At 40.2% G+C, this 23,752-nt stretch overlaps 1 protein-coding gene across 2 annotated transcripts in view; it reads right to left on the bottom strand.

The window, feature by feature from the left end:
* Positions 1-217: 217 nt before the first annotated feature.
* TBX15 (T-box transcription factor 15) overlaps positions 218-23,752 on the bottom strand; it is a 109,252-nt gene continuing 85,717 nt past the window's right edge. For both annotated transcript variants that reach the window (XM_007977382.3, XM_007977384.3), the window contains exons 7-8: positions 17,442-17,539; positions 218-2,695 (exon numbers count right to left, since the gene is read on the bottom strand). In XM_007977382.3, the coding sequence (XP_007975573.3) occupies positions 1,911-2,695; positions 17,442-17,539 (883 nt within the window). In that variant the 3' untranslated portion in view covers positions 218-1,910. The remainder of the gene's footprint in view (positions 2,696-17,441; positions 17,540-23,752) is intronic.

Below are 23,752 nucleotides of genomic sequence, written 5' to 3'. Positions count from 1 at the left end.
CCTCGTTCCCTCTGTGACAAGCTGGATAATGCTGCCAAATTCATTCAATCTCTCTGGAATGCAGTTACTACATATAAAAGGATGCTAATATTCACTTCATGGGGTCTATATAAAGATCACATGGAGTAATATATATAAAACTTCTATACTCACTGTAATGCACGATGAAGATGCACAAGGCTATTATTTAATTTTTCTGTATGAACAAACATGCAGAAAACAATTGCAAAGATTTTATTTAGCGGCTTTCTGTGCTTGGCACTTAGAAACAGAGTTCCGTGCATAAGGGCAAATTTTTATACACCTTTTCTTCATACATATTTTACATACCCTTTTATTGCCCCCTTTTTCATATTCATAATATTGGATTCCCCACTAGGCACATAAATACATTTATCTACAACACCTCAAAACCAGAAATCTTAATAATATCTGTATTATTTTACTTGGTATTATTTGCATTTCCACACCATTTAAAAATTTTAGCTTGCACCAAGCTTCACTTGCTTTCTTACCATTAAAAGATTTGAAGGGAAAGGGAAAGATGAAGGAAAAAACCCAAAACTTCAAAATGCAATGAACTATTTGATAAAAATGGAGATCTAAGGGCAGGTAGAAGGTATAGAAGACCCATCTGCAATTGCCTGGGACATGAGGGGATTTTTCCTGCCACAGGGGTAGCGGGCAGGCATTCTAGGTTAGGTGTCTGGATCCGGCACTTGGAGGTCAGGCCTCTATTTGTTGCCTCTGCTCTTGGTATCATCTTCTGAGATTGTAAAACTATTCCTTCTTCACTCCCTTCTATTTCCCTTCCCCTACCAGGCTGCATGCTGTGGAATCAGCACTTCCCACGTAGTGCACCTCTCTTCTGGATCACAGTGGTCAGAGCTGTGGGCTCAGGATGCATTCCTTGCTCTGTCCCTCTGACCAATGCCCTGACCATGCTCAATGTGCCAGAGACGTTTACTCCTCAGTAATGCCATGATTTTTTCTATAGCCTGTAGTGGGGCAGGCGGCATTTGGGGGGACAAACCAAAAACACATCTCCTTGGTGAATTAAAACTCTCATCATTGCTCACACTTTCTTTGTCACTCTTGCTCTCCACCTCTCTCCTGTTCTCTGTTCTTCCTGTTTGTCTTTCTCCTGTTCAGCTGTTCTTTCTCCCTCTTTCCACGGGCACCAACGGGAATATCAATGATAGCATACAAGTGAAGAGAGCCAAAGTTCAAAAGCAATCTTTTTCCGGAAGCCAAGTCCAGTTGTACTGATGTCTTTCCACTCTCATCCATGGGGAGGGTCTCCAGGATACATGGTTCATTCCAGAAGCAGAGGAAGCTGCAGGGGAGAGAGACTGGCAGCTACTGCTGGCCCACTCCATCTAGAGTTGTACATAGACAAATTCTTGGTGAAAGCACCCATTCTGGGCCTCCCTCCACAGAGTTCACCCAGTTCAGAGTCCGTGTGCATGTATGATTGCATGCGTATGAACTGTGTATGAATACGTATGTGTGTGTGCATGTATGTATTGGTAGGTCTGTGTGTATGTGGGTGTGTATGTGTAACTTTTCATGGCTACCACACACTAGCATCTCCCTTAACATTATGACGAAGTGATTATTCAGTCTCTTCAAAGGACACTCTGGAACAGACAATGCTTTATAAAACTAAGGTCTGGGAAGGCAGGAGAATGGCCACTGAGTTGTGGATGATTCTACCACAAGTATCCCTCACTGGCTTAAAGGTGTCTCTAGTTCTTGGGGATATGTTATCCTCCAGAAAAAAAAAAAAAAAAAAAAAAAAAAACACAGTTCCTGTTTTCTGAAGGCACTGGACTCCCAAAGAGGAGGATCTGACCATGGAGACTCTGGGGCCTTGATTGCCAAATGCTCCGTGGTGTTTGGACTGGCCTTTAAACCATGTGCACGGACATCTGGGAGGAGGAGCCTGGAACTGCCCCGTATTGCCGGCCATCACAAGTGTTGGTTGCCTGTTGGTTATTGGGTGAAGGGCTAATCATGTGCATGCTGTGCTCCATCCCTGACGGCAGGTACTGCCTCTCTCCAAAGGCCCCGTTGGAAGGAGAAGAACAGAGTAAAGTGCTTTGAGAGGCGCTCAGTTTTTCTGGGCTTGCAGCTAGTCTAGGGGAAGTGGGGAAATTGTATCCATACAGGTTGTAAGGGTTGTGAAGGGAGAAGGCATTGTAGGAGCTCTGCTGCATGTGGCTGCCCCCGAACATGTGTGGTGATGAGGAGCTGGAGGCAGCATTGCCTGCCTGCATGACATACTGAAACTGGGAAGTGGGGAAGGACCCCAGCTGGCCACCATAGGCTTCCATCTTGCTGTTGCCAGGCAACGAGGGAGGAGTTGGTATTCCGGATATCAGGGATGGAGTCCTCTGAGGCATGAAGGTTTCAGAGGGCTGAGTGGCTGAAGTGGTGCCACTCTGAAGCCTGTTGTAGCCACTGTCACTCAGCCCTGGGTAGCTCTGCAAGGCAGCCATGTTGCTTCGAGCACATGGTGGATAATCAGAGAGGTTTAGATTACACAGCTGGCTCTCTCGGCAGCCCACATTGAAAGTGTTGGGGGCCAGATGAAAAGTTGGAGGAGAACAGGATGGAGATAAAAGATGAGAAGAAGCCGAAGGGGATGGTGTCCCAGTGCTGGAGGTTGTTGGGGAAGTGCCTGTGCTGCCTCCTGAAAAATAAAATGTGAATACTATTGAGACAGAGTCTTTTAAGATGAGTCTGCCTAAGTCATATGCAAACCATACTGGAGGTGCCTTGAAATGTCCAAGATAAGGCTGATTTTTACAGAACCATTTTTCCTCTTAACTCAGCAGACCTATGCTAAATGATTCCACCTGTGGACACATACACAGTCATACAGTCATACACACACACTCACACTCACACACATGCACATTCCAGAAGACCGTGATCAAAAACAACACTAAATTCTTTTGTTTGTTTCTCTCTGTAAGAGCCTTAGTAAGTCCTTTGTATAAAAATAACAATAAACCTTCCAAGATTCACGTTGCCATTTCTCACCATCAGATTCACTTTCTAAGACGACCTCTGATGTCAGCATTAAAATCCACTAGCTCAGCTTTTCCCATTCTTAATGGAAATGCATTAAATATGTATTTTATTCAAGGGCTGTTGCCTGCTTTGCCATTTTTATTCTTCCAGCCAAACATGCAGGACACCAAAGCAGGACCCTAATCTCAGAGGAAATGGGGTAATGGAAGAGAGTGCCAAGTCAAAATTGAGGCCTGGGGGTGCACAGCAGTGGAGCCTGGGGTATGAGACTGAAATTGCATCACATGAAAGACATTTGGGAACACAATTATAAGGGCTAGATTAGAATAAAGCAAGGCTAACCCAAAACAAAATCATTATGAACCAGAGGCTCTGCTGATCTCCTTTTGTAAGATCATGCCCATTCTCAGAGACTGGAATAAAGACTGTAAATGGAGTCTTTGGAGTTTTGATATTTATGAGAACAAGAAGCTAAACAGGCCTTAAACTGACCTGAAAGTCAGGAGATCTGGGTCTGCTCACAACTCTGCCACACTAACTGCCCAGGTAACCCTGAGCACATCACTTACCCTCTGCAGGTTACAGTTTCTTCATCTAGAGATGAGGAATTAACTTAGATCAGTGGTTCTCAGCCATAGAGGACCTGGCAGCTTTTAAAAATGCTGGTGTTCCAGGATCCTACCTCGGATGAACCAAAGGAGAGTTTCTGGGCATGGGACCTCCATATCAGTATTGTTTTAAAAGCTCCCCCAGATGTGTAGTGTGGCTTAAGAACCAATCATACAACCCGAATTCCTCATTTCTAAGTACTCAGAATAGTCCTTCCTAAACTTGAGTGTGTATGAGAATCAGCTAGATGGCTTGTTAAAGCATAGATTGCTGACTCCATCCCTAGAGTCTGATTCTGTAGGTCTGGGGTGGGGCCTACGAATCTGCATTTCCAACAAGTTTTCAGGTGATGGTCCAGAGACTACACTTTGGGTTAGAGGAACTCCAGATTCCTTTCATTTCCAAAAGTTCCTGAATCTGTGTTTGAACGAGTTGATCTTACGACGTGTGAATGTTAGAGCTAGACAGGTGGATGACACACCAACAGACTGAGGACCAGTTCAATCCAATCTACTTCAGTGTGTTCTCAGATAGTTTAAGAAGGCCAAAAATGACCTTTACGAGCCTCCTCTTTCCCAAAGTCAGGAAGGAGCAGTGTAGCATCCGCCTCCTGTCTCATCCAATGGAAGTTAAAGACATGGGTGAGTGCTAGGGCTGCAGGGCCCTTTATTTGAATTCTGGAAAGAGCAGTTGCTTTGTCTTCCATAGAGAATCTTCCATGATGCAATTTCCTCCTTCACAGCAAGGTTAGGAGTTTCCCAGCATTGTCAAGAGCTGTGATTCACCCAAGGAATGTAATATCCTTTAGATCACCTATGCACTCATGTTGGGACTCTTAGAAGATGAGCATTATAAAAGGGTAAGGGGCATTTTAGGTAGAAAAGGGCAGGAATAAGGTTTTTCTCAGTGAAGAAAATGTTATAAAAACTAGCAGGGGCTCGGCGCACTGGCTCATGCCTGTAATCCTAGCACTGTGGGAGGCCAAGGCAGGTGGATCTCTTGAGGTCAGGAGTTCAAAACCAGCCTGGCCAACATGGTGAAACCCTGTCTCTACTAAAAATATAAAAATCAGCCAGGTGTGGTGGTGGGTGCATGTAATACCAGCTACTTGGGAGGTTGAGGCAGGAGAACCTCTTGAGCCCAGGAGGCAGATGTTGCAGTAAGCCAAGATAGCGCCATTGCACTCTGGCTTGGGCAACAAGAGCAAAACTCTGTCTCAAAAAAAAAACAAAAAAACAAAACAAAACAAACAAACAAAAAAAAAACAGCAGGATTCCAGAGACATTGAAATACAAAGAAACCATCCACAGTGTGCTAAGGACTCAGGGGTCCCAGATGTGTCAATTAAGAGACAGATGCCCTCAAAGAGGAACCTAAGGTTAATTTTTAGCAGGAAAAAAAAAAAAGCATTCAGCTTACAGGCATGAACATAGGTAGTAGTGCTGGCTATAGAAGTACAAATTTGGCTCTTGTTGTTATAATAGTTTATTCAGAGGCAAATTTTGACAAAGCCTAACTAATAACAAAAGAATTTCAAGAGAATTTCCCGCAATGAACTTTCAAGGAAGAATTGTATTTAATAGAGTCATTTCAGAAACTTCTCCTTCCTCATTTCTAATACTCAACTTAAAAATCCTTAAAAAAAAAAAGTAAAATGATTTTTATTCCACAATTTGAGACAAAGCCAACATTGTAAATACCACTGGGAGAAGGAAGCCAGCAGCTGACCATGTTGCAAAGAGCCCTGAGTCTGATTCTAGGCTTATTAACCTCTGTCCAGTTCATGACCACTAGCAATGCAGGTCACCTCTTCATTCTCATTAGCTGTGAAATCAGGGACTTGAACCAGTGGACCTCAGTTTCTGTCCTTCTCAGCATATCTGTAACTGAGGTTTCAAGTAATATAAAGTGTGAATTGCCAACAAGTACTTTCCATGGAATTATTTTAATATAATGAAGGATGTCTGGCAGGAGAAGATTCTAGAAGGAGGAGGAAGAACATCTCATCTGTCTTGTTTCTATACAGCTGAATGGCCAGGCCTTCTGTGCCTTGCAGAAATCTCAAGGATTTATTTCAAGTGTGTAGTTCTTCTTTGAGGCATCCTACACATTTTCCTTATTTTCCACTCTAAATGCCATGAGCTTCTCTGAAATAAATGCTATGGCACAAATGGAGAAACCTGACTCCAGCTGTAAAGAGATATGTGTTTTATGGGATAAGTATCTGGTCACTTCTCTTTGAAAGTTCATCCTTGCTCTCCCTGATCTGGTGTTTATGTGGTCCCTGAGGAGACCACCTGTTCAGCATGCCGTACTGTCCTGTTATCGGTATATTCCATCAAGCACTGGTTCTAGCCCTGCAGCAGGAAGCATAAGGTGGAACAGACGACTTCCTACAACTCTAAATGGTTTTCTCTGATGGCCCACGATGGAACGAGTGGTACTGATTTGAGGCCTCAATTGGTTTCACTACAAAAAAAAAAAAAAAGGTGGGGGGAGGGTGGAACTATTAACAAGTTACAGGGATTTCTGCTGAGCAGATGAAAGACACATGTTAGAAAGTTTGTAGTCAGCTTGCTTGGGCTTTTAAATGACATTCGCTGGAAATGAGACTTGGTGGCCTGCTGAGCTTGAGTGGGTGAAGCCCCCATGTGAACTACTGTTTGAAGGAGGCAGGGGCAAGCCTGTCCAAGAGAAGGTCACCTTGCTTCCATGCACTTTGAAGAAATGCTCTTGGCCGAGCGCGGTGGCTCAAGCCTGTAATCCCAGCACTTTGGGAGGCCGAGACGGGCGGATCACAAGGTCAGGAGATTGAGACCATCCTGGCTAACACGGTGAAACCCCGTCTCTAAAAAAAATACAAAAAACTAGCCAGGCGAGGTGGCGGGCGTCTGTAGTCACAGCTACTCGGGAGGCTGAGGCAGGAGAATGGCGTAAACCCGGGAGGCGGAGCTTGCAGTGAGCTGAGATCCGGCCACTGCACTCTAGCCTGGGCGACAGAGCGAGACTCCGTCTCAAAAAAAAAAAAAAAAAACCATGCTCTTGTGCACATAAAGTACTCAATACAGATAACAGCTATTTTTCAAAGTCCCCATAGAAAGAGAAGACTATGGTATTCATTTTACAGAGAAGCAAACCAAGATACTGACAAGTCTTTCTACTCCTATGATCTAACAGCTTGTTAACTGTTAAATAAGACTGGAATTTCCAGCCAAGGGCAAAATGAGCACAAAGAGGGAGCCCATCCTCCTTGTTCATTTTCAACACTTGGCTGACTAGAGATTCTCATCACAGAAAAGCTAGGGCAGGGTGGGAGGCCAGGCCAGGCCACACTGATACAGGAGGGTAAGAGCTGCCTCTCAAAGCAAAGCATGCCTCTCTTCCCTGTGCCCTCCTCGCCTCTGTACCTGCCAGGTCCTAAGTGCTCTGAGCATCTTGACAGAAATTTTATTTAATGGGTGAGTGTGGTCTATAGGGTCAAACAAACCCAGTTCCAGTCCAAGCTGTCTTACTGATTAAGGACAGAACCGTAGCAAGTTAGCATCTCCAAGCCTTTTACATTATTAAGGAATTCCTGATATCTACTTTGTAGAGATGTTTTGAGAAATAGATAAGATATAATAACATATATTACAAAGTGCTCATAACTGTATTTAGCACATAGGCATTAATTTTTTAAAAAAATAATTTTTAATGAGATCCCATTTGTCAATTTTGGCTTTTGCTGCCGTTGCTTTTGGTGTTTTAGACATGAAGTCTTTGCCCATGCCTATGTCCTGAATGGTACTACCTAGGTTTTCCTCTAGGATTTTTATGGTATTAGGTCTAACATTTAAGTCTCTAATCCATCTTGAATTAATTTTCGTATAAGGAGTAAGGAAAGGATCCAGTTTCAGCTTTCTACTTATGGCTAGCCAATTTTCCCAGCACCATTTATTAAACTAAAGAGCTTCTGCACAGCAAAAGAAACTACCATCAGAGTGAACAGGCAACCTACAGAATGGGAGAAAATTTTTGCTATCTACTCATCTGACAAAGGGCTAATATCCAGAACCTATAAAGAACTCAAACAAATTTACAAGAAAAAAACAAACAACCCCATCAAAAAGTGGGCAAAGGATATGAACAGACAGTTCTCAAAAGAAGACATTCATACAGCCAACAGACACATGAAAAAATGCTCATCATCACTGGCCATCAGAGAAATGCAAATCAAAACCACAATGAGATACCATCTCACACCAGTTAGAATGGCGATCATTCAAAAGTCAGGAAACAACAGGTGCTGGAGAGGATGTGGAGAAATAGGAACACTTTTACACTGTTGGTGGGATTGTAAACTAGTTCAACCATTATGGAAAACAGTATGGCGATTCCTCAAGGATCTAGAACTAGATGTACCATATGACCCAGCCATCCCATTACTAGGTATATACCCAAAGGATTATAAATTATGCTGCTATAAAGACACATGCACACGTATGTTTATTGCAGCACTATTCACAATAGCAAAGACTTGGAATCAACCCAAATGTCCATCAGTGACAGATTGGATTAAGAAAATGTGGCACATATACACCATGGAATACTATGCAGCCATAAAAAAGGATGAGTTTGTGTCCTTTGTAGGGACATGGATGCAGCTGGAAACCATCATTCTCAGCAAACTATCACAAGAACAGAAAACCAAACACCGCATGTTCTCACTCATAGGCGGGAACTGAACAATGAGATCACTTGGACTCGGGAAGGGGAACATCACACACCGGGGCCTATCATGGGGAGGGGGGAGGGGGGAGGGATTGCATTGGGAGTTATACCTGATGTAAATGACGAGTTGATGGGTGCAGCACACCAACATGGCACAAGTATACATATGTAGCAAACCTGCACGTTGTGCACATGTACCCTACAACTTGAAGTTTAATAATAATAAATAAATTTAAAAATAATAATAATAATAATAATAATTTTTAGTAGAGATGGGGCCTCACTATGTTGCTCAGGCTGGTCTTAAACTCCTGGGCTCAAGCAATCCTCCTAACTCAGCCTCAAAGTGTTGGGATTATAGGCGTGAGCCACTGCACCTAGCCCAGCACATAAGCATTAACTATTCTCTTCTATGAGAGAAGAGTGAAGGAAGGAGAAAGGAACTTCGGTTCTAATGAGAATGGCTCTGCGGTGTTGGACTCTGTCTGTGGAGCTAAGCATCTTGGCCTCTCCCCACCCTGAGGAGCATTATGTCCCAACAGCTACATGTTTGTTGTAACATGCTAGAGGAACCGCCATCACTGTGAATGATGGAGCACTAGGCCAGGTAGCAGCTATGGCCCTACCTGGGCCATATTCCCAAAGGCTAACCTAACTCTAGTTTCTCTCTGAATTATCTGTCCATCCTCCCTCACTTCCAGTTCAGGACAAGAATGGCTGCCCATGTCTCCATCTTTCCTCAAATGAAGCAAAGTGGAATTGAGAGAACACAAATAGCTAGACTGTTGTCTTTCCCACTATCCTTAGAGGTCTTAATTCACTTCTGAGAAGTGATTAAAATATAATGCCCTAAGTAGCTTTAAACTTTCAGGAGTTCTGTAGCATCTGTAGGATCTGTAGGTCCTGTAGGATCTGTAGTGTCTGTAGGATCAATCTCCTACAGTCCCAGCTCCCTTCATCCTATTTTACCCATGGGCCAATATGAGGTGGCATACATGAAAATTCATATATGACATTAACTTGCTCCAATATCCAAGACTAATGGCCAAAACAACCAAAAAGGATACGTTTAACAGTAATTCCGTATGAGGACAATAACCTAGAATATACTTCATTTTACCATAAAGACAAGTTAAATGTGACCATGAAAATCCTGAATACTAAACCTGCTGACTTTTGCATCTCTAAATTGATCATTTCCAGATTGTAATATGAGGGCTTTCACATACAGTTTCTTTTTCAATTTATTTTGTTGTGCTTTTCTTCCTCCTCCCCCAAAATTGAAAAACAGTAAGGCGAAACTCCATCTGGGCTAGCAAAGAATAAATTTCCATGTAATTACTTGGTTCCATGAGCCAGACTCTTCTCTCATATAATTCAATGGCATCTGTCTCTGAGGAGTGCTGATTCACTGTGTATCCTTGAGAAGTCTTCTTTGAGGCTTTCAAACAGGTAAGAGGTAAAATATCAGCACTCTATAGACTGATCCCAGAAAATAAACCCAGAGATCATAAAGTTTAATGAGCACAGCACTGTTCATCTCAACAAAAGAATTACTTAGTTGAGATGAGTACCATCCTCATAATGCAAATGTGAACATTAGAGTGCTAATAGGAAGCGTGTGGTTTCAATCTTAGAAAGATTCCTAATGAATCATTCTCCATAAAAGTCAAAGGAATGCACAGAACTCCTTCTCTTTAAAATAGCTTTGAATATATTCATCCAATCCTCATTTTGCACATTGGTCCTCTGTGTTCTGAGTATCTCTGCTTCTTAGATGGTCCTATTTTATACCTACCACATTCCTTAGGTGGACTGCAGCATTTCTTCACTTTCCATTAACTTAATTGTTTTCTCCGCTGCTTGTTTTACTGCCTTCCTTGCCGCAGAATGCATCTGCTATCTTCATTTAGAATTAATCTGCTTCTTTCTGGCAACAGTATCTAGTTTTCCCACCACTACACACTTTCTCCCACTCTCACTGCTTCACCCCTACCTTCAGGGAAGGCATGTGACTCAGGCCTGGACAATCAAAGCATCATTTCCCCCTCTATCACAGTATTTAAAATTGAGATGACTCGATTAAAGGCAATTAGACTCAATGAGATTTTGGTAGAAACCTTAGGAGAAAGGTACATGCCTTTTCTCATCAGATTTAAACCTCAAAATACGTAGGTCCAGGGGTTCTGGTAAGTATGTTCATACCATGGGGAACCTGAGAACAAAGTCAGGATGATAGCAAAGTTGAGAAATGGAGTTGATGATCTTTTATGGGTGCCTACATTAAGCTTTGCCTAAAACTGGCTATTTGAGTCATTTCAGTTTCATGACCCAATGAGTTTCTTTTTTGCTTTGCCATTTGGGTTTTATATTATTTACAACAGTAAGACTCCTCATTGTTATACCTCCCTGATTCTATAGGTAATTCCACTATGAAACTGAAGGGGTAGGAATATTAAGATAAAGTTGGAAGAGACAGAAATAAAAATGAGAACGGTAGGACTAGACTGTGAACCACTTTGTCAAACGGAAGCTATGGATGATTCCTTCCTAAGACATGATAAATCACCTATGAGTAGAAACAAGGTATTTCAGCTATGTAAATAGACATCTAGCTCTGTAAAAAATATCTAACAAGATAGTGCCTTTACTTTAAAAATATACATAATCTCTTAAATGGTTTCTGGCTTCATTCTGATCAATAAGAGCAGGCTAAACAATGAAGTGAAAATGCTGGCAACTTTTCAAGATGATTTTTTCATATTAGTGTTCATGACAAATAAGGAATATAATGTACAGAATAGAAAAACAACAGCTGCTGGGTTTTTTTAATTTTTCTAAAAGTTCAGTAGAAAGAAATGCACAAATCTAAACAAAAAGGCAATTTCAAAAACCAATTATAACCCCACAAATGGTGAGAAGATAAAAGAGGAACGTCTAAAGACATCAAAGTGACCATTCTCTGATAGGTTTGTGAAATGTAGTTAGATAAGACATAAAAGGAAGAATATATAAATAAAAGCAGGAAAAACAATGGTGTGATCTTGTGGGAATAACATTAGTATGCTTAGAATTAAGTGAAGTTTGTAGTCTTCCCTAACAGTAATACTCATATTTTTTCTTGTACTGGGTTTCTTTCTTTCAAAGTATATCACTTTAATTAACTATCCTTGTCATTATTTCTATCCCGAGAAGTCTTAACATTACCCACAACAGCATGAGAAACACTAATGTTAATCAACTGCATGAGTGAACAAGTGACTCTTACTTCTTAGTACTAAAGCTTCAAGGTCATTTTACTCACTCCCCATATTATACATACTGACACACGGATTCCTGAGACCATAAATAATTTTTCCCAACTTACTATCTTGTTATTTTCACTTAAGAATTTTGGGGGCCAGGTGTGGTGACTCATGCCTATAATCCCAGCACTTTGGGAGGCCAAAGTGAGCAAATCATTTCAGGTCAGGAGTTTGAGACCAGCATGGCCAGCATGGTGAAACCCCATCTCTACAAAAAATACAAAAATTAGCCAGGCATGGTGGTGTGTGCACCTGTAGTCCCAGTTACTCGGGAGGCTAAGGCAGGAGAATCGCTTGAACCCAGGAGGCAGAGGTTGCAGTGAGCCGAGATGGTACCACTGCACTCCAGCCTGGGTGACAGGGCAAAACTCTCGTCTCAAAAAAAAAAAAAGAAAAGAAAAGAATTTAGAGTAATTTCCTCATTATTTTCTTCTTTTTTCTTTTCTAATCATCATGCCCTTCAAATTTTATCCCAAAGTTGCCTCTGGTTAATTTTTGCCAAACACATTGACATTAGTCCCTATGATATAAAACCTAGCAGAGTTCATTCACTTATTCAATAACTATTTGAGTAGTGAATATACTCTCAACCAACTGGGAGTGTCTGGACCCAGGGATTTAATCATGTGGGGAAAAAATAGTGAGAAAAGTGTGGATAAGAGACATTAATGAAAGAATGACACAAATAAACAAGAGTTCACCTTAAGGAGACGTGGCCTACTCTAGATGGCAGGGAATTTCCCCAAGGAAGTCCTATTTAAGCTGTGATCTCAAAGACAGATAGCACTAAGAAGGCAAGTGGGTAGTAAGGAGACTTCCAGGGAAAGAAAACAACGTGGCAGGAAAGAGCACACCACGTTTGAGAAAGGGAAGTAAGATGAGTGATGCTGAAACAACAGAGAGAATGAGGGGAGGTGATACAGGCTGAAACTAGAGTAGTAATAATACCAATAATAAGGACGAACATAGAGAACATTTTTGAACACTCAGTAAATCCTAGGCTCTTTCCTAAGCACTTTACATTCATTAATTCTCATTGTTGTTATCTCTATTTTAGAGGTGAGGCAGCAAAAGCCAGAACATGCAAGGTCTAGAGACAATGTTAAGGAATATGTCTTTCATAGGTGCAAGTAAACTGTGGCCATTGAGCAGCTTTAAGCAGACTGGAGATAGAAGGTTGAGGCACAAAGATGTGTGTTTTGAAAAAATGACTCTCATTTCTACATGAGGAATGGCTTGGAAGAAAATGTAGTGACTATGGAGGACATTACGGTCATGCAGTGAGAGGCGACGTCAGTGCAGAGTGGTATGGTAGCAAGGAAGGTTAGAGATGTGGACAGATTTAAGAACTTAGTAATGGTTGGGCATGGGGGTAGGGGAGGGAGGGAAAATTCCGGGATATCGAGTGTTCTCCTTCCCCGTAGAGAGGGCACCAGGCTGTGAGGTAGATGCTGACTCAGTTTTGGACATGCTGAGCATAAGGAACTTTGGAGACAAAATAAAATATGAAATCAATTACTGTTTGTTTTAATGGATTGAATTGAGATACTCTCTACCCCCATCAGGAGCTCTTCATGATTATAGTGCAGAATTAGGATATTGCTCTTCTGTAGCTAAAAATGGAGTGCTTAAAAAAAATTCTATGTGATTATTCACTGGTAGGCTGTACATATGGCCATTATTCCTCACCTCAGCGATAAATAAGATCTGTGTAAATCGGCTATGTTTTGATCATTACAGTGACGTCACAGTTCAATGGCTCACGTCCACCTAATTGTCCTTCTTTCCCAGTATCTTACTTGTATGACTTGATCAGTAGCTGATCCCTCTCACTAACCAACCTCAACTAATACAAGTCAAACTGATGAAAATTCAGTCACCAACAGAGATACTCATAATCCTGACCCTTTAACTGCCTGACAAACACTGAAACAGCCAATGGTACTGAGCTCTGTAGTGATGTCTGCCAACTCTCTTGGGAAATGGAGAGCTTTTGTAAATGGCATGTCCCCTCATGTCCACAGATGGAAAGTTGGCAGTTCTGGTGTCATTGGTCCAGAATGATTCCTTTTAGAACAACAGTTATCAAACAGCTTGAAGTCACTGCTGATAAAGCTCTCAGTTTTGGCCACTCAAATATCTCCATTATATATATGAGGAAGTTGAGGCACATATTTTATTCAAGGATGTCCATCAGAACAACAACAGCATTGCACTTAGCTATAACTGACCTGGACTTTTATTTCCTTTTCCTTCTATGTTTATATTGCCTCAGTCACTTTCTCCAAGTATAACTTGCCTGGTTAGTTCATTTCCTCCTTGTCACTAGCAGTGTTCAGGCAAAAGCCATTCCTGAGATAGAATCTTCATCTCCAGAACCTCCAGCCTCTCTAGACTCTCCAAACACATAAACATCCTTGAGTCTAACTGAAGACATCTGAAGACCATATACTTGACTTATAAAAAAATAAAATATTGACCTATTGAGAGTTAATGCTCAAGTTGTTGAACAATAAAAACCATTAACAGGAAGAGCCAACTAAAATCTTTGTGGAAAATTAAAGCTGTAGTAACAAAGAAAAAGAAAAATAACATAATCAGGTGAAAAGGAAACTGTCCTGTCAAATAAGAGATTTGCGTTGATACTCTCAACTTAGTTCTACCACTGCTTAACTACAGATATGATACTAGACCAGACTTGTCCAACTCATGGCCCAAGGGCTGCATGCAGCCAAGAATAGCTTTGAACGCAGCTCAACACAAATTTGTAAACTTTCTTAAAACATTATGATATTTTTTGTAGTTTTTTTTAGCTCCTCAACTATGATTAGTTTTAGTATATTTCACGTGTGGCCCAAGACGATTTTTCATCTTCCAATGTGGTGCAAGGAAGCCAAAACATTGGACACCCCTGTACTAGACTGTGTCATGCTTCAGTTTCTTTTTTGTGTCAAAGGCAGACGATAATTAATCTCATGCATTCTTCTCCCTAAAACAATTTAAAATACTCTATTCAACGTGATTTTAAAAATAAAAAGATTTGCAATTTTGCAAAACTGTGGAGAATTTACCTAAGTTCTTTCCTCGAAGTTTTATCAGCAGATGAGTCTTAATGACAAGAGAAATAAAAGATGGCAGCAAAGCCAGGATGAGAAAAGCATCCTTAACCTCATGTATGCAGAAAGACAGATCCACCCTCACCAGTAGCAGCACAAAACTGTCTAGGACTGCTATGTGACATGACAGATATTCATGTGCTTGAAACAATGAGGTGATATGGACAATTGGATAAGTCAGTCAATATTTGGCACCAATCTTAGGTTTGGTGCAAACACTGCCAATACTCACCTCATTAAAAGGGAATTACTGTAAAAAATAGACTACCACTGCAGTTTCCACTAGAAGTTCATTCCTCTCTATTCCTTCTAAGATGCAAAGCAGTTCAGCATGCACGGTTGTGTCTCTTCTCTTCATTTTATGAGTGATACTGTCCAGAGTCACTGAAACTCTTAGTTCTTAAGGAAAGAGCGGATGGTGTTGTTGGGTTTACATCCTTTGTTAACGTCAAGAAACCAAGCCACATATTTTTTAATAATGAGAATCTGGATCAACTTCAATGGATATTTCAAAAATATATTCCAATTAAACTATTTAATAGAGTCCTGGCTTTTTCTCTAGCCCCATCCCATCACCATATGTATCCAATAATTCAAGTTCTTTCTTCTCTTCTGATAAAAGTGAGGGTCACTGAAGTGTTTCAAAAGTTCAGTTTATCTGAAACCATTGTTTTCAAAATGTCAAAAATAACCTTTCATACTGGTAAATTTTTAGTATAAGTACCAAGAAACCTACTAGGCTGCACATCTAAGTAACCCATGTAGGCTTCCTGTGTCTGTGCCTGCCCAATAGTCACCCTCAATGATCACTCCATATCCATGTATATGTACACGTTAGGTGATTGTGCTCCAAGATGAAGGCGAGAGTGGCTCTGCACACCTGAGTCACAGTGCCACCAAGTGATCCCATTCACTATTCACTGGGTAAGTACTGGGTGCCAGGCCCTGTGGTAGATCTTGGGTATACAGCATTGAACACAATTGTTGCCATTAATGCCTGCCCTCTGAAACTGGCAATATCACTGCCAACCTTCTCCGACCAACCTCCATGATACAAACTCCTGCTTAGCTAGAGCTTGGAAAGGCAATGAGTAAAACAAGGGAAGATAAGCAAAGAAGCCATCTCAGAACTAAATCAAATCAATGACACATTTTTGTCTACACAGTATGTTTATATAAATTTCCTCACACACACACAAAAATTATCCCTCTTTTGTAGGTGAGAAAGCTGGAATGCAGGAATAGAATTAAATTGCTTCAAATTTAGAGAATTTGTGACCATCAAAGATAAGGGCCTACATTTTCCTGAGTCCCTTTAAGCCCCTGTCTCTTAATGGCCATCCATGAGGGCTTCAAACCCATGATGACACCTTGAACAACTATTGACTCTGCTTCTAATCACAGGTTTGTATGGAGGAATACATAAAAGAGATGGAAATTCTGGATCACTTACTTCACCAGATCCCTGTGAAAATGAACAGTCTAATCATGTTTTAAATAATTAATTATCAGAAAGGCAATATTCCCTGGTCCTGACACAACTTTGCTTAAGTGTCTACATACAGGGACATAAGGGCCTTGAAGGTGAAGATAATGAGGATGATGAAGACAATGATAACAAGTAGTATTAAATGCTTACTATGATTTTAAATGGATGATCTCATTTAATTCAAGAATTCTATTTGATTCTACTTTTCCATATAATGCAGAAGATAAAACTGAGTGTCAGAAAAGTTGAGGGACTTGACCAAGGTCACAAAGCTAGAAAGGATTAGTGATAAGAGCCTAGCCTAGACCTAGTCTGACTCCAGAGTCTATGCTTTTAATCACTATGCTCATCTTAAAACCTGACAGATTTCAGCAATTTAGGTTACAAACCTAATTCAGTGTGCAAAATATTAGAAGCTCCTCTGAAAAAGGAATGTAATATAATACATGGGTGCTATGGCCTGGGGAAGCTACAGACTAAACTAAGAAAATCTGAAATAAGTCACGACCTATCTGGCCACAGGTTTCCCAACCTGAGCTGCAAGGAAAGAAAAACTATAAATTGGATAAAAAGCACAAAGTTCAAAGCAGTAGAGGGGGACGTCTATTTAGTCCACCAGCTGAGAGGGGTGTTGTTTTATATAAGCAAAAAAGGAAAAAACACAAGTTGCAAGGTTCAGATAGGCTTGCAGCAGCCCACTCCTCACCTTGAGACCTGATACAATTTATTCCCATTGTCCAGAGCGAAGATTTTGCTCATCACAAAACTTTTCTTATTCTAAGGAAAACTGAGAAGGCTACCGTGAGGAATAAATGAAGTTATTAAGAAAATCTCTCAAATACCAAGGCATATGTGAATGCTTAGCAATATTAATAATAATATCATCATTATCATAATAATATATCATATAATGATGATATTATAAATATATAACCGCACTCTCAGGAAGGGTGAGAGCATTTTGAGTGCCAGATGAAATGCTGCCTTTGGACCCAGCTTGTTTACCCAAGTGGTGATGCTTTGGTTATTTACAGAGCTCCTGAGTTCTCTTCATTCCAGGAGAATTGGTATAACCCATATCTTGGCCCGAGGCCAGATGTGCTATATTCAGTTGAGCTCCCCACTCTGCCCTTGGCCCTGTCACTAAGCACAGGCCTTGCTCCAGGGCTTTACCTTGCTGCTTCTGCATGGTGGTGAAGTCTTCGAAGGTGAGTGTGCGCACAGGAGGTCTCCAGAATGCATAAGTCTCCATGATGGCTTCAAGTCCGGTTCTGACGAGAGAAAAGCCAGCAAGGGAAGTCATAAATAATCTCAAGAAATGCAATGACTTTTCAAAGATCCAGAGGTGGACTGATAAACAGGTAATAAAAACATAGATACTAAGATCTACCACCATCAGGGTAAACTAGGGTGAAAAAACTCAAGGTACAATGATACTGGACTGCAGGGGGAATAACAAATTAACCCAATTCAGATAATTTGCAAGCAAATCTACAACTATGATGGAATTTTATTGTGACCCTCCTTTAAAGGAGGCTTGGTCTGCAGGGAAAAAAAAAGCATGGTAAGTGTTAAAGGTTAAGGCCACTAATATCATGAGTACAGTTGTGCAGAAAGTAACACTGACTATTTCTCTAGCACAGAACAATGTCGTCATCATTACCACAGTGCACTGACACAGCCTGACTGAGTGTCAGCTCCTCATCTTGGGTATGTACAGAATGAATGGAACTGTCAAACTGCTGTGGTTTTAAAGCCTTCTTAAATCAACAGAGATGAGTAGGGCAACAGAAATAAAAGGAGAGGTAAGCAATGAAATAGAGTTGGGTTTCTGCTGTAGTAAGAAACACCTACCTGAAGATAAAGAAAGGGCTTGGTCTTCAGAAATTATGGCTCAGGCAAAAAGACTAATACATCTCTCTAAACATTCATCTGCATTTTAGTAACCTAATAATCAGTCTGGTCTTTGGTCATCACAAACTGTCAGAGTTCAGGAAGTATCTAGTATTTTACAAGTACATTCCTTTAAGACTCCTGGTTCATTTATATTGAAAATTCCATAAATTGGACTATGTGTATACTGTCTTTTTACCCTTCAATTAACTATGTCTCTAATACATATGCAAGTGTTGATATACATCATTTTCACATGATTATTGAGGTTATCTCAGACATATTCTTGCTGCTATCCATACCCTCAAAACAAAATATCAGCTGGGGCTTTGTTTGAAGCTTTGAACACAGCTTCTAATTACTGATTTTTCTTTTTAAAAAAACTGCTTCACTTAACTAAATAGAGGGAGGAGAAGTGTGGGACCTGTGAGAAAGGTGGGAGGAGAATGGGAAAGAGCAGATGGCATAAATCTTTTCATTGCAAAGTCACTGGAAAGTGGGTGGTATGGCGTCCCTTCCTGAAATGGATTAGCTTTCCCTTTTGAGATGAAACTTCTGCTGCCTGTGCTTCTTTCTTGGTAATGTATTTCCAGAGTTCTCTTCAGCCTTACATAACAAGAATAAAGACATTTTATTTTAGGTGAGAACAAATATTCTTTACTTATCAACAAGTGTAGGAAACCCTGAGGTTCTTCTCAGATGAACTGTTGATACACTGATTGACTCTTTGTGTTGGAAAATTTCCTCTCTGAACAGGCCTCACTTGCACAGTTAACTTTCTAAAGTCTTCCCTGGAATCTTGGAGGCTTTAAATACACCAATGTTGGCAAACTAAACTCTGTATTTTAAGAAGAGGTTCAGACAAGAGAGTGTTGCATGGTGTTTATTAGCTGTTAATCTGTTAGAAGTAGGAATAGGAGACATCTCCACATAGTCACTCTACGTTAATGTTGAATACAGTACATGAAACTATTTGTGGAGAGAAAGAGCCCAGGCAATTAGGGAGTTCAGAATAATAAAGGGATAGGCAGATAAAACCACACTGAGCCTGGATGGATAGAAGAAATAGATAGGCCAGGCTTAGGTCTTACTGCTTTGTTTTGGAATGTTGGCCACCCACCAGAATATTTTAGGATTCCCTTTAATGGCACAGAGGCTCACTGAAAATGGCAGGGTCTTTATTGTTCCACCTCCTAGTTCATTCTTCCCAGGAACATGTACTGATGATGAGGACAAAATATTAGCTCAAGGACAAAGAACAGTCCCTTCTCAGTTCATAATAAAGTGCTAGAAGACTATGAAATTGCAATAACATACCGATACACTGCCAATGTTTTATTTGTTGAATAAATAGAAAATGAACTTCATTTTCTATCCTAGTTCATTTTGTGCTGCTATAACCTACCATACGCTAGGTAATTTATAAACAATAAAGTTTATTTGGCTCACAGTTCTGGAGGCTGCGAAGTCCAAGAGCATAGTGCTGGCACTTGGTAGGGGCCTTTGTGCTGAGTCATATATGGTGAAAGATAGAAGGTCAAGAGAGGGCAAGAGCAAAAGAGAAAGGGTCCAAACTCATTCTTTCATCAGGAACACACTCCTGTGTTAATTAGCCATTCATGGGGCACAACTCTCAGAACCTAATCACCTCTTACAGGTCCCAGCTCTCAACACTGTTGTATTGCAGATTAAGTTTGGAACATATAAACTTGGGGGAACATGTTCAAACCACAGCAGTTTCATTTTCATAATGGGCAAGAAAACTGTGTCAAAAGTGTTAATAGTTTTATTTTATTTAAGCGGTTAACTCTATATAGAATAGTGACCATTTATTCATTAATTCAAATCTAAAATCCAACTAAAAGAACCGAGTTGTAAAAGCACAGATTTTAAATCTGGGAAGAATCTTGGATGTCATCTACTATACCTCTTATCATATCATCTTGAATGGTTGTCCACCTCTGTTGTTATATATATCCCCAGGAAAATTTTCAGTTTTTTGATAGATCTGATATAACTTTCACCCTCTGGTTCCATTACCAATAAGTAAATAGTAAGAGGACAGGCATTTCCCAGAAGGAGTCCACCTGCCACATCCTCAGCAGGGAGACCTTCCTTAGCTAAAGAACATAATGTACAACATGCCACATATGGACACATATGTAATCCATCCAGGGGTCTGTCACAACAAGGATCAATTTAGTAGTGGAATTGTGTGGGGAGGGTTATGGCTCCCAAAAAAGTAATGGCTAAGACCACACATGCCTAACCATCTTATTAATCCACAGTGGATCTATGTCTCATAAATATATCCTACATAGCATATATATATAAATTATTCTATAATAGAAATGATCCTATAATATATATTATCCTACAGAGAATAATATTGGTCTCATAGATTTATTTTATTGATTTTATTTATGTATTCAGTGTGTATTGCTTTTTGGAAAAATTAATCCTATTCATTTACCATGTTCCACCTCTTTTATTTGTCCTCAACCCTATTACGCTTCGTTGGATAGATCTAATTATTAGAAGGTACTAGTTCTATATATCAATATTTGGTGTAGTGCCATGCCAAGATTAAACAATTCACCTCTCTCCACCACTAGTATGTTCGCATCTCAAGGGCTTGGGTCCCATGTTCTTCTATGCCCAGTTTTCTAGCACAGTGCTGGTTACAGGGTAAGATCTCAAATGATATGCATTGAATTAATAAGTAGAGGAATTAATGCTTTATTGCTGAGTCGTTCTTACACTTTAACAAGCATTCAGTTTCCTAAGTCTAAAACTTAGGAACACAACTTGGTGTAAAATAAAGTCTCTGAAGACAGAAAAGATCCTCCAGTATTAGAGATTTGGGAATTGTTTCTATAGCTTATTGTGATTGTGCTTTTATTAACTTCAGGCTCAGAGAGGTTTGCATTTTCATTGTATTTTTTCCATTCCAGTCATAGAACTTCTGAGCTTCAGCAGAGTCTGAGTTCCCTCGCAGGGGCAAGTCATTTCACCCCGTATCTTTTCTTATAAGAGTTCTTGCCAACCACCTATTAACATCTTCAGCCAGTTGGATATCTAGTCAAAATTTACCCTGTGCTACATATTGTTTATTCATTTGTCATCATTTTACCCTAGTTTTGTAAAATTTTATCTCCAAGTTTTTAGAAGTGAATTCATTGTCTAACAGGTGAAAAAAGCAGTCTTAGGTAATGGTATGCCATTAACGTGTTCCACATGGTGAGCCTCTCAGGTCTGCTGAACACCAGAGACCTGATGTCATCTCTGAGATTTCCAATCAGAGAGAGTCAAATTGGCAAGTGTCCCCCTCTTGCTCATTTTTCCCTGTTAGCTCCAGTGACAACACAGGCCATATCAAAACCACCTTTGTTCAGTGCTTTGGCTATAATCACCTCTCTGGTTTCCAGGCCTCTCTCTTTAGGCTTTTCAGGCTGCTCACTGGCCAAGCCAACAGAATGCGCTGAAGAGAAGGGGAAAGAGGAAGAAAAGAAAGCAAGCCAAGGACCTCTTTTGCAAATTGATGATGCCTTGAAATCAATTTATTTGGAAAAATAGTCAGACTACAGAAAAAAAACATCCTTCCAACATTTTCAGTCCAAAAAAGATGGCAGGATCATTCCTTCGAAGTTCAACAAATATTTGATAAGCATGACAATAATTATAATAACTTTCATGACCCTACTTGGTAGCACTCCAATACATATTTCTGCTTTTTATTTGTCTTGAGATAGGGAGCTGCTTTTTAATTTTTCCTTTGTTTATTTTCTCTTTAGTTCTGACTTCCTTAATTTTTACTCTTCCCCATACTATTTGCTGGTGACACTGATAACAAAGGGAACATATGCTACGGGTTGATAAGGCTATTGGTTGTCTCTCAGTAGAAGATAGAAAAAGACTAAGGGAAGCCTACTGAGACAGAGGTCTTGAAGTAATAAAAGAGTTATCCAACCAGAAAAAAATACTTATATGCTAAGTTCAGGAAATGTAAAGACAGAAAAGACACAAGGTCTCTACTCTTTACAACTGTCTTGTTTTTTTAAAAAAGGAACAAGATATAAATGACTAGTTTCTGAACTATCCAGTAAATGTTACACTGAAGACATGTATGCCAAGATGCCAGGGTGTATTCAGCAAGAATCACTTAATACACCTGAAAAACTCAAGGAAGATTCCACAAAAGGTCAGTTATTTAAGCTTACTATTAAAGAGTACTCAGCCATTTTCCATCCAGAAAAGACGCAGGAAAAGTTTTACTAGTAGACTTAACAGTATGTGCAAAGACGTGGAGGTATGCAAGGGAAAGCATGTTTTGAGGACATAGTTCAGGGTGACTGGAGCCTACGGTACAGAATGGGAGAGGGGCAGTAGACATCATGAATATTTATTCCATGTTAGGTGCTTAGATTTTATCCCATGGGTGGTGCTGTGCCTCTGATCCCCTTTATTTTCCCTTCTAGTATTTGAAAGGACATATAACTAGAATATACTGTTCCTTCAGATATAATTATCACATCTCAACATTCATAGATTTTCTTGCTTGGTTGAGGTAAGGCCAAACCTTCCATACTTCCTTCTCCTTCACTGGATCTGAGCTAGAATTACTCAGATCAAAATATCCAGATTACTCAGGAATTTTATTGTCCAGGGATATTCTAAAAGACCTCCCAGCAGAAGTGTGCAAATTGACTAAAAACCTAACCATCATTCAAAACTTGGCATTAAATCGTGCCATAAGTATATCTACATGAGGAAGTAGCTGTCATTAATGTGCCTTGCAATGGCTTGGGAGAACAAGTGTCCGATGGACAGATGCCTGGAGTTGAGTTAAAATTGTTCCTTACCAAGTGATTCCCAACTTAAGAACCCTGTCCTCCCTTGGCATATGAATCAGTAACCATGGCAGTCCATAAACAGTTTTCACTGACTCAGGAAGTGTAGTAATAACCCATGATCACACAAAGTTGGTTAACTAGAATATTAAGTTTCTTTGCATTTGACTGAAATTGTCTAACTTTAATTCAGTAATGCTAAAATCACATAAGGGACAAATTAGCATCACGGTTAAGAGCACAGGCTCTGGGGCTAGATTACCTGGCTTCAAACTGCAACTCTGCTGACTATTAGTGCAACCTTGGCCAAGTTATATAACCTCTTCATTTCTAAGTCTGCCTATCTATAAAATGGAGATAGTCATAATACTTCCTCCTAACTGTGATTTAATAAATGCAGACTGATTAAAGACAAAATGTATCAAAACAAGAGAGAAAACATAATGAAAGTTTGAGGACCATTGGTCTAACTCAAGCGAAAGAATTCCAACCATTCTGCTCAGATTGTGACCTATAATAGAAGAATATATTCTTACTTCACTGAAATCCAAAGTTCTGTCAGCCGTCTGGCTCTGGATTAAATGTGGAGGGAGCTATACGGTACCTAATTCCATTTTTCATTGTCTTCTCAAAGAAACAAAAACGTGTCCCTCAAGTCCCTGTAGGCCTCATTATCTTGCAGAGATTTCAGACTCCAATATGTTGGCCATTAAAAAGACGTCCCTCTGTTCGATGACACCA

This window comes from Chlorocebus sabaeus, chromosome 20 (genome assembly GCF_047675955.1).
Source record: "Chlorocebus sabaeus isolate Y175 chromosome 20, mChlSab1.0.hap1, whole genome shotgun sequence".
NCBI classification, from domain to species: Eukaryota; Metazoa; Chordata; class Mammalia; order Primates; family Cercopithecidae; genus Chlorocebus; species Chlorocebus sabaeus.
The sequence above is the reverse complement of the archived record's forward strand: the minus strand, read 5'-3'. Positions and strand labels throughout refer to the sequence as shown.